Source organism: Bos indicus x Bos taurus, chromosome 11, assembly GCF_003369695.1.
Source record: "Bos indicus x Bos taurus breed Angus x Brahman F1 hybrid chromosome 11, Bos_hybrid_MaternalHap_v2.0, whole genome shotgun sequence".
NCBI classification, from domain to species: Eukaryota; Metazoa; Chordata; class Mammalia; order Artiodactyla; family Bovidae; genus Bos; species Bos indicus x Bos taurus.
In genome coordinates, this window is record NC_040086.1 from 71,908,404 (window position 1) to 71,922,814 (window position 14,411).

The window sequence follows — 14,411 nt, forward strand, 5'->3', positions numbered from 1 at the left end:
CACACACTACGCGCGTAGCAAAAAGTAGACTTTTATTACAGCAGCAACTGAGGCGAATCGAATGGCCCCCTGGGGCCACCCCTGCAGCACCACCCTTCTCTCCCGCCCCGTCCGCCCCAGCGGGATGGTAGAACTCAGCTCCCCGCGCCCGTGAGCCTCCTTCCACACAGGCTGGGCGGGAGCTGCAATTCGGCTACTAGCCCCCGACTAAAAGGCGGCTGCTGAGAAGGCCAAGGCCCAGGCCCACGTCTGTGCAAAACAAGTAAACAAAGTGCAGAGGGATGGAAGAGAAAGGGGTGGGGGGGCTGGGGAGGGTGATGCTCAGAACCAGGGAGCCCAGAGCCCTCCTGAATAACAGGAGAGCGCGGCTTCACGGGGTAATACTGACTGGGGGGCGGGGCGGGAGCCGCAGCCTCTCCGGAGGCCACAGCGCGGAGGAGGGGCCGGGCCGAGTGGCTCTAAGAGGAGACGGTGACAGCGGCTGAGTTGAGAGTGCTGTTCCTGGCAAAATTGAACTTGTTCAGGGTCTCCTCCAGCAGAGAAGTCAGTCGGCTCTGGTCAGCCTGGAGGGGAAGGGCTCAGTGAGATCTGGCCTAGACGAGAGAGCGGAGGAGCCGCCCTACCTCGGGCGGCGGAAGGCAGATGCCTCACCTCACTAATGAAGCCCAGCTGCACCAGCTCAGCCGCCAGCTCCGGGATGTTCTCATCTGACAGAGAAACAGGAGAGGGTGAGCACAGTGCGCGACTGAGGGTCACGGGAACCCTTCCAACAGCCCCGGCCAGGTGACCCTGGCTGGGACACAAGCAAAACTGTCAAATCAGATCCACCCTCCAGTTTTAGGGGCGAAGATACTCATTCTAAGTGAGTCCGCGTGTTGCTGCCAGGTCACCTTCCCCACCCCTGAAAGTGTCCCTCACAGGTGAGGCTCACAGACTCTCCATCCTCTGAGGGACAGGAGAGACTCACTTGGCATCAGGTCACAGCTCAGGTGCCGGTTCAGTTTGTCCTCCAGCTTCAGCAGAAGCGTCAGCTGGAGAATAGGACAGTCAGAAAATGAGGCTCCCCTTCCCCACCCTCTGGCCACCCAGCGCTACACAGCCCTGGGCCCTGAGCCTTACGTGGTGTTTGACTCCCTCCTCCACCGACTCAATGTTGCACTGCATCAGCACTACCTAGGGAGAGGAGGCAGAGAGTGTCACAAGAGTAGAGACCAGTGAGCAAAAAGCCCCCAAGAGCTGGGGTTTCCAGTCCACAGGACGTGGGTGCCAGGGAGCAGACACACATTCCTGTCTTTACAGGACAAAGCCTTATTTGAGATGTCCCTCTCTGCTACATCCACCCAGCCATACCTTGCGGGTCTCCACCTCAGCCGGCTCGGGTGTTGGAGTTTTGACAGATGGGGGCACCACAGGTGATGTCACCTCCTCCTGCTGCGGCTGCTGGGGCCGAGGCAGCCCAAAGGCTGTCAGGGGGTATATCCCATTCCTAAATGGAGATCAGACAGGTCAGATGGGCTCTAGATGCCTTCAGACACCCACCCCTACCTCCTAAAGGAAGTTTTTTTTCTTATTCTTCTCTCACCTGACATCTTCAAGGAATTTATCCAATTCCAGAGCTGGAGACTGAGAGTACCTGGAGGAAAAAAAAAAAGAATATGGAAGGAAAGAAGTGAAACAGCAGGTTCAACCATTCCCAAAGGACAGTTGACAGAAACCTCCAGGTGGGAGTGACCATTCTGTCCCTTTCAGAACCTCTCAGTTAGTTACTCACAGAGTCTGAACTGGTTCTCTTCCTGGTCCTGCAGGGATTTCAGCCAGTACAGCACTGGTATCCATATTTTTGGTGATCTCCTCCAGAGCATTCTCTGGGATCATGTCTAGAGGGCAAGATGGAATGGGAAGTTATGGAAGGGTAGTTCAGATTAATATTATAGAGGGCACAGGGGTCCTGGGGGAGGGTGGGAAAGAATCCTTTTGGAAGTAGAAGAGGAAAGAGAACACACCAGTCAGAGTTACAAGGCTCCAGACTGGAAAAAAATTTCTAGAAGGGTCAAGAGGACTCACGCTGGTGTCCCACAATGCAGTGGGCAGCAAGGAGTTTGAGCGAGGGCACTTCAAACAGTGCTGGGTGAAACAGAAGTTCTCTGGCTGTTGGTCTGCGAGCAGGCTCAGACTGCAGGCACTTTTGAATGAACTCCTAGAAAAGGGAACAAGGGAGTGGAGCAGGCATCTGGTAAGCAGCCCACTGTGTTTATCTCTTTCACTGTATCCAGCACAAGACTTTGTTCATACTAATTGCTCAGCAATGGCTAAGGCAACAGATTGCTAAATGTATTTGAAAAGACTTTGAAAACTATAATGTATTATATATGAAATATCATTCATTGTCTTTCATTGTTTTATTTTTTTGCTTCCTAGCCACAAGCTTTCTCTTTCCTTTGCTGTTCAAAGTTATGATATCTTTTTCCTTATTTTCTATCTCTCTGCTTTATTAGCCCACTCACTGCCTACCTTCTCCAATTCTTGCCAAATTTACCTCTCTCTTCCCAAACTCATCCACTGTGGACAGTAATATTCACCATCTTTTTATTTCCCAAGCCTACTATCACAATTTTCTTTGTCCACTACATCATTTATTCACTGGATTTCCCTCTGTTTCTCTAACCCCTACCTATTTACCTCTCCTAGGTCCCATGACAATTAACCTGCTTTCCTCCTTTCCCTGTGGAAGGCCAAAAAGCCATATACCTCATCTTTTACTTGAACATCGCACCCTGAATCTGAACTAGAAACTTATTCCACAGTACCCTCAAGATTCCCACTAGTCTTCCTTCTTTTCTCCTTCAGTCCCTTTTAAATGCATGTAATGACTTACAAACTAACCTCCTCTTTATTTCCAGACTCTACTTAACCATATCTTATTACCTGATTCAAAACCCTTATATCCTTTCAATCTTAGCTCATTTATTTCAGGGCACTTTCCCTAACTAAAACTATATGAATATACAACCCCAAATGACTGGTTTGAGTAATTCACACTGATTCAGTTCAGTTCAGTTCAGTTGCTCAGTCACGTCCCGACTCTTTGCGAACCCATGAATCGCAGCACGCCAGGCCTCCCTGTCCATCACCAACTCCTAGAGTTCACCCAAATTCATGTCCATCAAGTCGGTGATGCCATCCAGCCATCTCATCCTCTGTCATCCCCTTCTCCTCCTGCCTCCAATCCCTCCCAGCATCAGAGTCTTTTCCAATGAGTCAACTCTTCACATGAGGTGGCCAAAGTATTGGAGTTTCAGCTTCAACATCAGTCCTTCCAATGAACACCCAGGACTGATCTCCTTTAGAATGGACTGGTTGGATCTCCTTGCAGTCCAAGGGACTCTCAAGAGTCTTCTCCAACACCATGGTACAAAAGCATCAATTCTTCGGCGCTCAGCTTTCTTTACAGTCCAACTCTCACATCCATACATGACCACTGGAAAAACCATAGGCTTGACTAGATGGACCTTTGTTGGCAAAGTAATGTCTCTGCTTTTGAATACGCTATCTAGGTTGGTCATAACTTTCCTTCCAAGGAGTAAAGTGAAAAGAAAGTGAAGTCGCTCACTTGTGTCCGACTCTTTGCGACCCCGTGGACTGTCGTCTACCAGGCTTCTCTGTCCATGGGATTCTCCAGGCAAGAATACTGGAGTGGGTTACCATTTCCTTCTCCAGGGGATCTTCCCGACCCAGGGATCAAACCCGGGTCTCCCGCATTGGAGGCAGACGCTTTAACCTCTGAGCCACAAGTAAGCGTCTTTTAATTTCATGGCTGCAATCACCATCTGCAGTGATTCTGGAGCCCCAAAAAATAAAGTCTGACACTGTTTCCATTGTTTCCCCATTTCCCATGAAGTGATGGGGCCAGATGCCATGATCTTCGTTTTCTGAATGTTGAGCTTTAAGCCAACTTTTTGACTCTCCTCTTTCACTTTCATCAAGAGGCTCTTCAGTTCCTCTTCACTTTCTGCCATAAGGGTGGTGTCATCTACATATCTAAGGTTACTGATATTTTTCCTGGCAATCTTGATTCTAGCTTGTGCTTCATCCAGCCCAGCGTTTCTCATAATGTACTCTGCATATAAGTTAAATAAGCAGGGTGACAATATACAGCCTGGACGTACTCCTTTTCCTATTTGGAACCAGTCTGTTGTTCCATGTCCAGTTCTAACTGTTGCTTCCTGACCTGCATATAGGTTTCTCAAGAGGCAGGTCAGGTGGTCTGGTATTCCCATCTCTTTCAGAATTGTCCACAGTTTATTGTGATCCACACAGTCAAAGGCTTGATTAATTTGTTTAAAAATATCAAGATGGTTGTTTAAGAGTATGTATCAATTACCTGAGGTAACCATCAAATTAGTCTGCCTTCATGTAGAGACACCTAAGTTAACATGCAACCGTAAGACTCAACCTTATTACCCATCTTAAACCCCTGACCTGAGAGAGACAGAATGTGTGTGTGTATCAAAAACACCTAGGGAAATGCTACTTTGCCTTTCTGCTTTATATTCTCTTGCTCTTAGAAGAGAGCATATTCCCAGTGGGTGAAGTGAAAGTTGCTCAGTCGTGTCTGACTCTTTGCGACCCTGTGGACTATACAGTCCATGGAATTCTCCAGGCCAGAATACTAGAGTGGGTAGCTTTTTACTTCTCCAGGGGATCTTCCCAACTGAGGGATTGAACCCAGGTCTTAGGCGTACAGGCAGATTCTTTATCAGCTGAGCCACAAGGGAAGCCCTCCCAGTGGCTAGAAGGAAGAAGAACCTAAAAACATTTCAAAGTCTGTTAAGGAGAAGTGATCCTAAGAATCCTCACCCTTTGTAATGGGTCTTCTAGAAGCTGAATGGCACTGCTGATGGCTTCCTGTGGCACATATGAGGACTCTCCATTGCCCTGAATCTCCAACACTGCCATCTGCAGAGAGGGGGAATAAAAAGGAAAAACAGAGACCTAAGAAACCTCAGTGTTTCCACAATCACTCCCCCAGACCAGTTACCTCACTTGCCAACCCTCCATTTCCCCTTCTATCTTCTAATTTCACCCCTTTCCACTACCCACCCCTCTGGTCTCCTCACCTCCAGTGCACACATGCCAAAGGAGTAGATGTCCACTGCCGTTGTCACATTAGTGACTTCTAGGGAAAACAGAGCAGCTTTGGTGAATCAGAGATGTGGGGCAGGGCATGGCAGAGATGTCTTAAAACTTTGCACATGTCAGTAGAGAAGGACAGCAGTTTCAGTTATGTTACCGCTGACCCTTAGGTTATAAATTGGAGAATCTGGGGGATGGGCACAGGGCAGAGAAACTGGGATGCCTTACCTCCATATTCTGGTGCAAAGAAGTGGAGGTTCTTCTGCTCTTCCCGACAAGTCTTCACATGATTGTTGATAGTGTCAGGAGCCACTGGGAGTAGGGGAGATACCCACAATCTGACCACCGTCAACAAAGCACAGCTTTGCTCCAGAGAGAGGCCCCCAAAAGACAAATTCTCTCCTGAAGTCTCTAACCCTCAACAGGCATAAACTGAGCCCTTTCCCATCAGGAAGTCCAAACTAAACATGAACACCACCTGCCTCCCCTTTCTCAATCTACCACTTCTTATCTAAGGTCCCTAACTCAGTAGCAACAAAGGTTCCACACTAAACTAACAGGTACCTAGGGTCTTTGGGCTGGCAAGGTACAACACAGCCTAAGGAAAAACTTTCACTTGTGACCTGCTTACTTGCCCCAAAGCCCAGGTACATCTACCCCCTGATCTCATGAAAATGTTTGGTCTAGTTCTTTCACCCATCCTGCATACAGCATAAAAACACTGGCAGCCCTTCCTAACCTGGAACAATTAAGAGACCTCAGAAACTTGGATGAAGATGGGTAAGAAGGATTAACATACAACCATAAGGATAGCCTCCTTCTTATCCACCTTAACTGACTGAAACTTAAAACGAGCTCAAAATTAAACCAAAACCCTTAAATCAGTTTCACTTGGAATCCACCAAAAACTTTAGACCCCTGCTCTACCCTCTCATTCCTCAACACTGCCTGCCACAGGGCTGAACGAGGAACCAGGGCCGGGCCCAGTTTGGACTCACTCAGATCATAAACAATGACTACAAGTCACAGAGGGTCTGGGAGCACAGTATGACTTAAGGAACCAGCCTGATGATGAGGGGGGAGTAAGAATCCAGGACATAAGTGGCCAGCCAGGCAGAATCCACAGGAAACAAGCGGGTTATGGAAGGGCAAGCAGGCGAAGGGTTGGTAGGGCAGAAGCCAAGCAGGCATAATTAGGCAGCGGGACAGGGTTTGCTCCCACGACTGCATGCACTGGGCAGCCGCAAAGGGGAGCAGGGGAAGCACAAACAGCGCCCCACGCAGGGCAGAGGGAGCTCTCACCATTAGCAAAAATCCTATGAAAGACTGTTGGGAACAGAGCAGCCCGTAAGCGGGAGGGAGGAAAACAGAGAAAAGTTGTGAGCGATGGAGCAGCCAAGCCCCAGACAAATGGACACACAACAACACACAGACACGGCACACAAAAATGTTAAACACTGCACACGTGTACACAGCAAATGAAAGCACTCACAGCAGGCACAGCCTGGAACCTCTGATGGTAGGTCCAGCCCCAGGGGCTCAAGTCAGACCTTACACCCAACTCTTGCCCTTTCCCAACCTTCTATTGAGATCTCTGTATTAACCCCAAATTCACTCCAAAAGGTTCAAGATTAGGCCCTACCCCTTTTTCCACTACTTGACTGGCCTCTCTATAAATTGCCCCTAGTAAGGTCCTTTCTCTTATCACCAGCCCACACCTCAGAATTTTGCTCTTTTCCCCCATTCCTTTCATCTTACCCCCATGGTTCCCAAATTCCCGAGGCTCCCCTGCCCAGAATCTCTCCCTCCCCTCACCAGAGCCAATCTTGATGAGTCCGTTGTGCTGGATGAAGATGGTGTCACAGGTCAGGTTCCCATGGATGATGGGGGGGTCACACGAGTGCAGGTAGCTGTGGGGGCACTGGGCTGTTAGAGGGGCCAGTGGGAAATTAGGGCAGGGGGAACCCAAGGGTTAAGAAGAGCAAGGGCCTGGTCTCCTGCTGGTCATCACAAAGGTAATACCCACACTCTGAATCTCCATTATGCCTGATGAGTTAAATAGCTGGATAAGAACTAGGAGAAAGAGGTGGGAGACAGTATCATGGTCAAGCCATTGGAATGAACCCTTTAAAAGATCCATAGGGGCCTAATCTTGAGAATATGGTTCAAAGAAAGTGGGGAAGAAAAGAAGTGGGGCAGAAAAGAACAGCAGAGTAGTGCCCTGAAATTTGTTTGGAGGAACTAATCAGGAATAAATATGGAAAAGACACTACCAGATCTTGCTTACCTTAGGGCAGAGAGGATCTGTGTGCACCAACGCTTCCAAGCCTGGAACAGAGTTTGATCCAGGGGTCAGCAGTTATCCACTCTCTTCACCCTCCACAGTTCCCTCCATCCCTTTCCTGATCAGCTTCATAATCTTTTTTAAACTTCCAAACCAGCCTAAAGCTTTGTCTGCTCTCTCTCTGTACCTTTTCATTCATAGTCTTGTGGTTTTTTTTGGTCTTCTTCAGAAATTGCTTAAGACTCCCAGATGACATATATTCTGTGATAAAAATGACCTGGAGAGGCAGAACACACAAATAAAGCTTTACAACAGAAATGATCCCTTATCTGGGTAACTTTTATATGACATAAACATAAAATTTGGAAGCCTGGTATTTTTCTTTTTTTCATCTCCCATCCCGTCCCACCCCTCTAGGTTGTCACAGAGCGCCAGGTTGGGCTCCCTGTGTCACACAGCAAATTCCCACTGGCTACCTGTTTTACATATGGTAATGTGTATGTTTCCACGCTGCTCTCTCAATTTGTCCCACCCTCTCCTTCCCCTACCGTGTCCACCAGTCTGCTCTCTGTGTCTGTGTGGAAGCCTTGTATTTTTAATAAAGTTTCTCTCTTTTGTTCTTAGTATTACTTCCTTAGATTTAATAGGGCAATGAAAATTATTGAACAATATGAGTTATGGCAAGGAAGAAACAAAAATTCACTCATTTTTGCCCTGACTATAACCAGACAAAAGGCACAGGTAATAGTCATAGGCATACCCTTGGAATGCAAGATGAAACCAGTCAATCCTAAAGGAAATCAACCCTGAATATTCACTGGAAGGGCTGGTGCTGAAGCTGAAGCTCCAACACTTTGGCCACCTGATGTGAAGAGCTAACTTACTGGAAAAGACCCTGATGCTGGGAAAGACTGATGCCAAGAGAAGGAGGTGACAGAGGATGAGATGGCTGGATGGCATCACTGACTCAACACCAGCTGATTCCAGCTCTGTTTCAATACTACCTTTTTCTGAATGTAAAAAGAACAATAAATGTAGCTAGTCTGTTTCAAGTAAGCTCAGGAAAAAGTTCTTACCCTGGCCTTGTTCTCTTTAATGTCAGCCCAATACTTATGAAACTTGACAATGTTGAGATGTTCCAACTGAATCAGATTATCAAACACAGCACGGACCTTTTCCTGGAAGCAGGAGAGACGTTGGGATTACAATGTTCAGAAAGCATTATCATCCTAAAAAGCCATTTCCTATCCCCACTAGAAATGATCTAACCCCAACATACTCTTCTCCTAGTAGCTTCCCAACATCAATTCCTCTTTAACACCAGCATTCTAACAACCCACAGGCTGCATCCTTTCACCATTGCTTACCTCCTGCAGCTTGTAGTTCTTGCGCTCTGAGAACTGTACCTCATTCCACACAACCTCTACACCCTCCTCTGTATCCATGGCCAGGTATGCGCTGTCAATACCTGGTACATTCCGCTGATTCACCTGAGAAGAAATTCAAATGAAAGGGAATTAAAGTTACCACATGAACTGTCTGTTGTAATACTCCATACGATCATCTTCTCCCTGCCTCTGACCTGTTCAAGTTTGGTCTGCCCCTTTGAGACTCTGTCCCTCCACTTCTCACCTCTTAGAATTCACTGTGAAGTAACACTCACACTGTGCTGTGCTTAGTTGCTCAGTCGTGTCCAATTCTTTGCAACCCCATGGACTGTAGCCTGCCAGGCTCCTCTGTCCATGGGGATTCTCCAGGCAAGAATACTGGACTGGGTTGCCATGCCCTGCTCCAGGGGATCTTCCCAACCCAGGAAGCAAACCCAGGTCTCCCACATTGCAGGCAGATTCTTTACCATCTGAGCCAGCAGGGAAGCCCAAGAATACTGGAATGGGTAGCCTATCCCTTCTCCAGGGGATCTTCCTGACCCAGGAATCGAACTGGGGTCTCCTGCCTTGTAGGCGGATTCTTTACCAGATGAGTTACCAGGGAAACAACACTCCCACTAAACACTCCTACTGCTTTACCTCTTCTCGCCTCTTCTGCCAGCGCCCACAGGGTGACTCTTCCAAGATCTCAGACTCATCTTCGCTTTCTTCTTCTTCCTCTGGGGAAGCAGCCGAGGTTGTGGAGGTCACAGGAGGTGACACTGACGTCAAGCCAGGAGTTGAGGATGAGGATTCTACCTTTGGGTCCGAACCACTGCTGAGTACTGTCTGGGGCTCGCCTTCCGACATGCTGGAACAAACACTCAGGCCTGCACTGGTTGGAGCAAGGGTGAAGGAGAAGGTAGAGAGGGTTAGAATAGATTCTATAGATTCCATCCTAATAACCTAATCTGGGGTTTAAAAGTAAATAAAACATACAGCTCCCTTGTTTCCTTTAAGTCCAAAATCAGAATTAGTCCTGTATGAACCCTAAACATTAACTACTCTCCTAGTCTGGAGAAGGGGAGCTATCTCGGCTGAAGATGACTCACCCAGGTCAGTGACCAACTGAAGTACACATCAAGCTTAAAGAATATGCTTCTATGCATAAACATGTTAATAAACATATTTTATCATGTAAAAAGATGATTCACCCAAGACTGGCAAACAAAAGATTTATGGTTGTACAACTCATGTTTAGTAAGGTCCAAATGGAACAGCAAAATCAGGGCCCTCATTCTTTCTCAGCAAATACCTACCCAATAGCCTTCCCTTTGAATTCTCATCTACCTCATCTGCACTATGCTCAAGAACCAAGCTTCAAGGGCACTATGCAGGGCAGATGACTCCAGATCCCCAAATGTTCCAATGAACCAGCTCGAGTTAGAGCTGTAGTATTCTCAACCAATTTGTCCAACTGAAACCCTAAGCTGATTTATTCTACTTGGAATAACCCTGGCATCCACTCTCCATCCCTCCTATGCACAGAATAAGCCTGCCAGTCCAAGAGGAGGCTACCCTTGGGCCAGGTAACTGGTAGTGGTTAGTGACTTCATTCCTGATGACCTCACCTTCCCTGTGATGTGAGTGTGGCAAATGGGTGGGTCCTGGTTAGCAACATTTTTTTTCTATTCACTCATTCAACAAATGTTTATTAAGCGCCTATTGTGGGCCAAGCACTAAGCTAGGTGCTTGAGATACCATAGTGAACAATATAAATAAGATGCCAACACTCATAAAGCCTAAATTTAAGGCACAGCTAAGATTTTAATCTTCCAGTTTTCATTTCATTCACATGGCTCAAAGGCTCCATCCTCTGAGGCACTGGATCTGACACAGGTATCCCTTTTAAGCACAAATAATTCAAGACAAAGCCATTACAGGAAAAGTACTATATTACACTAAATAGTGTATAGTATTATACATGGACATGGCTTCTTGGGAAAAAAGAATTCTTAAAAGCTAAATGTCACAAACTTCAGAGAGTCATAGGAAAACCGCTGAATGTTATTCCATATCTCTAAGAATGAAGGCTGTGAAGAAGTTGGAACCTATGTGTGCTGGGCTAAAGGGGATGCTCCTCAGGATGAAAATATCCTGTAGATTTGCTCCTGTAAGTCAGTTCAAAATACAGAAGCTTCTGATCAGGATCTTTTGAAAAGCTCTCATTTCTTTTTAGAACTCAGATGCCCTCTTCTGCCCATCTCTGCCATCAACCTGCACTATGTTTAACTCAAGTCAGGAGATTTCCCTGGACTTTTTAAAAAATTTTTTTCATTTTGGAGGAGATTTTTATTAGATGACGTTCCAGTAAATATCAGAGAGCAACAAAGCACTACAGAGAAAATCTGGCAAGATGCTTTTTCATCTGTTTTTTTTCTCAGTCCTTGCCTATCATGGATTTCAATCAACAGTTTTAGTAATCTACCAGAAAATTCAAGTTACAGATCATTTTTCTTCTCCTGAAAAGTAGCTAAAAGCTCACAGGGATTACTTTCTAGAGTATTTGTAGAATGTATCCTGAATCTGAACAGCTAAGGAAAGTTCCCAGCTACATTATAAGAAATATCAGTGGAATTGTAATACAGGAAGCCTGTGGCCAGTGGGCTCTAAAGAAACTTCTGGACCTAGGGCACAGACAGGTAATCCACAGTATGGCAGGAGATGCCAGACCTTCATCAGTCATAGACGCTCTTCGAATGTGCTTGTCTTCTCCCTCCCCAATCTCTCCCCAGTAGGCAAGATGATGGCAATGCCCAAGAATCCCCAGGACCCCTCCTGCTGATGAAGAAACCTTTGCCACACTGGGAGTTTTGTCTCAGGGTCAGTCGTTCAGAAATTTAAATAAGACCACAGACGGAAAAAGGGAATCTCCTCGCCGCCTCCAGCCACCCCAAGATGCACAGTGTTCACTTCTGAGCCGTGCAGGTAAAACACTGCCAAGTTTTTTCCTGCAAAGTTTTTCATTTTTTCGACTGCAGCTTCTCAGCATCTCAGTTTCTCAGCATCTCAACTCCTGAGCAACAGCTCGCAGGACACAGGCCTCTCGCCCGCTCTCATCCTGAGCGGACCGAAGAGGACCTGAGACCTGCAGGACTGACCATTCAGATAGATATAAACTCGAGGAGGAATTTAGCACTCCAACAGGTCGCCTAGCCCGCTGACTGCGAGGGAGCGTTGGGCCCCTAAGCAGGCCCTGTAGCCAGCGGCGGCCACCTCACCAGAGGCCAGCCCCGCGGCGCCGTCAGGGGCGCAGGCCACGCCCCCGCGCAGTCGGCGCGCCAGCCCCGGGAGCAGGCGCGGCCCCGACGCTGCGCTTCCGCAGGCCTCCGGGCCTGCGACCGCCGCCCCCGCCCCCGCCCCCGCCGCCGGCCCCGCCTCTCGTCAGGCCGAGTTCTACACGAACGCCGGGGCCTGGCGCCCCGCGCCCGCAGAATTCCGGGCGCCCTGCCGCCACTCGGGGGCAGTCGGGGAGGGCCGGGCAGAAAATGTGGGGCCGAGGCGGCCCCCCGGCTCCGGCGGGCCGGGCCTTGGCCACCGAGTGAGCAGGGCCTCCTCCAGACACTCGCCTGCTGGGGTCCCAGATCCAGGCCCTAGAGGCCGATCCTTCAGTCCTCTCGCTGAAACCTTCCCTCCCCTAGGCACTCACCTCCTGACTCCGCTCCCCGCAGCCTGCGCTTCAGTTCCAGCTCGGGTTCCGGGGCCCCGGATCAGAAAGACTCGCTCACAGCTGCGCTCCGCGGCGCAACCGAACTGCGGGCCCCGCCCTCGCGGCGTCCTGACCAACAGTGGGCGGTGCCCCACTGCCGTTGGGTTTCCATTGGACAGGGCGGCCAGGGTGGGCGGTGCCCCGGGTGTACAGTCGCTCGTAGAGGTAGCCTTCAACCGGGTCTCCTCCCGCTGCGTCTGTCCGGCTGAGACCTCTCGGAGGGTTCGGTATTTTCGGTCTCAGTGAGGCTCGTCTCTCTGTCTACCCTTCGGTCCGGTCCTGGTGCCCCGGATGATTCTGCTGGGCGAAAGGAAGGCCTTGCCCCTTTTCTTGAAGGCGCCATGACAGTTCTAGTACGACTGAAAACAAAAGGAGCGAAAGACGTAGCCACAATCCGAGAGGAGCGCCCACCCGCTTTCAGTATTTGGGGGTGAGACTGTGCAGGACACCTATTCAGAAAACTTTCTTTGAATTACTGTGTACATTAAAACTGAAAATTAATAGTTAACGCTTCGTAAGTGGATAGTACTGACGTTGGCCAAAACTTCGCAAAAGATTTTCACAGATGTTATCTCTTTTGATCCTCATAAGAAATTGAAAATTTCTTTAAGCAGTAGTTGTCAAATGGAAAAATACTGAATCAGAGGCATTAAGCTATTCACCGAAAGTTGGTAAGAACTAAATTAGGATCCGAAACAGTAAGGTTTACCACAGATTTCCTTGAAAAGATGTTTGGAAAAAATTCAGATTGAAGAGAGCCCAAAGGAAAGAAGTGAACTCGGCTCTTAGACACGTATTGCGGAGAGAGAAGGGTGAATCAATCAGTACTTGGGAATGTCATAATCACCAAATTTCACTATCCTTAAAGGACATCTGTAGTCCTGTTTAACTGATAGAAGACTGGCAAAAGTCTTCTCATTTTCCATCTCTTCACCTCAAAATTTTTAAAATCACTCTTTGTTCCTTGATGCTTTCATCTTTGAAAGAGAGGGCTCCAGCACGCTTAGAAATCTGGACCTTGTTTTGGATATTTTAAGAAAGCATTTGCCCACCAAATTTAGCATATAATTTCAGGGAGTTGAGGTTAAGAATCTCTGTTCTCATCTCAAAGAAAGAATGTTCCTCCTCCTATCCAGATTAATCTCTTCACTTTGTAAATTCCAAAGCACGGAATACCTGGCCCACAGTAAACATTAAATATCAGTTGATACTACTATTGCAGTTTCCCGTTGTCTCCTGTCTAGGTCTTAGTATCATTGACCTTTACCTTTCAACTAGCTCCTTTCAAATCTGCATAAAGGACCTAAGCATCCTCAAGCTCTTATTTGTTTTTAACCATTCATTCTTGGTTTTTTTGTTTTTTTGCCCAGCTGCATTCCCCACTGCCCTTGCAGAGGAAGTTGAAGTACTAACCACTGGATTGCCAGGGAAGTCCATTTTCATTCATATTTAAAATGCCCCAGGAGGCTTCTCTGCCAGACCAGGGGTTAAAACTGCCCTTCCAATGCAGGGGGCATGTGTTCAATCCTGGTCAGGGAACTAAGATTCCCATCGTGTTGCAGCCGTGCTGCCAAAATAAAAATGGTCAAATGTTGCCCGTGTTTATACCACATTATTTTTTATTATCTCTTTTTTTCTGCTTAAAGAAATAATATGTACTTATTGTAATAAAGTGTTTCAAAAATAACAGTGTAAAGTAACTATATAGTTGCTTGTATGTGCTATATTCCAGTCTTTTAATTCCTTCCTCAGCAAAGGCAAAGTGAAGTCGCTCAGTCGTGTCCAACTCTTTGCAACCCCATGGACTGTAGCCTACCAGGCTCCCCTGTCCATGGGATTTTCCAGGCAATAGTACTGG

General features: G+C 47.7%; 1 protein-coding gene across 4 annotated transcripts; it reads right to left on the reverse strand.

Annotated features, from left to right (window-relative positions):
- Positions 1 to 13: 13 nt before the first annotated feature.
- Positions 14 to 12,628, reverse strand: NRBP1 (nuclear receptor binding protein 1). Of its 4 annotated transcripts, none has more exons than XM_027555793.1 (19): positions 12,494 to 12,608; positions 9,445 to 9,679; positions 8,785 to 8,907; positions 8,494 to 8,595; positions 7,605 to 7,694; positions 7,421 to 7,461; positions 6,949 to 7,043; positions 6,436 to 6,459; positions 5,362 to 5,445; positions 5,118 to 5,176; positions 4,858 to 4,956; positions 2,065 to 2,197; positions 1,772 to 1,877; positions 1,583 to 1,633; positions 1,351 to 1,486; positions 1,120 to 1,173; positions 968 to 1,031; positions 652 to 707; positions 14 to 563 (listed from the first exon to the last, which is right to left on the reverse strand). In XM_027555793.1, the coding sequence occupies exons 2-19, from the start codon at positions 9,652 to 9,654 to the stop codon at positions 459 to 461; spliced, it is 1,632 nt and encodes a 543-aa protein (XP_027411594.1). In that variant the 5' UTR covers positions 9,655 to 9,679; positions 12,494 to 12,608; the 3' UTR covers positions 14 to 458. The 4 variants fall into 4 exon arrangements, with proteins under 4 accessions (XP_027411594.1, XP_027411595.1, XP_027411596.1 ...); XM_027555794.1 differs by having other exon boundaries at positions 9,445 to 9,674; positions 12,494 to 12,607; XM_027555795.1 differs by lacking the exon at positions 6,436 to 6,459 and having other exon boundaries at positions 16 to 563; positions 12,494 to 12,628.
- Positions 12,629 to 14,411: the final 1,783 nt, after the last annotated feature.

Bases quoted from the DNA above. Each gene is read 5' to 3' on its own strand.
- NRBP1 (XM_027555793.1), bottom strand. From the start codon at position 9,654: ATGTCGGAAGGCGAGCCCCAGACAGTACTCAGCAGTGGTTCGGACCCA. The intron at 5,446-6,435 runs GTGAGAGCTCCC...CCCTACTCCCAG, and splicing joins TCATAGGATTTTTGCTAATG to TGGCTCCTGACACTATCAAC. The intron at 2,198-4,857 runs GTGAGGATTCTT...TCCCTTTTCTAG, and splicing joins TAGAAGACCCATTACAAAGG to GAGTTCATTCAAAAGTGCCT.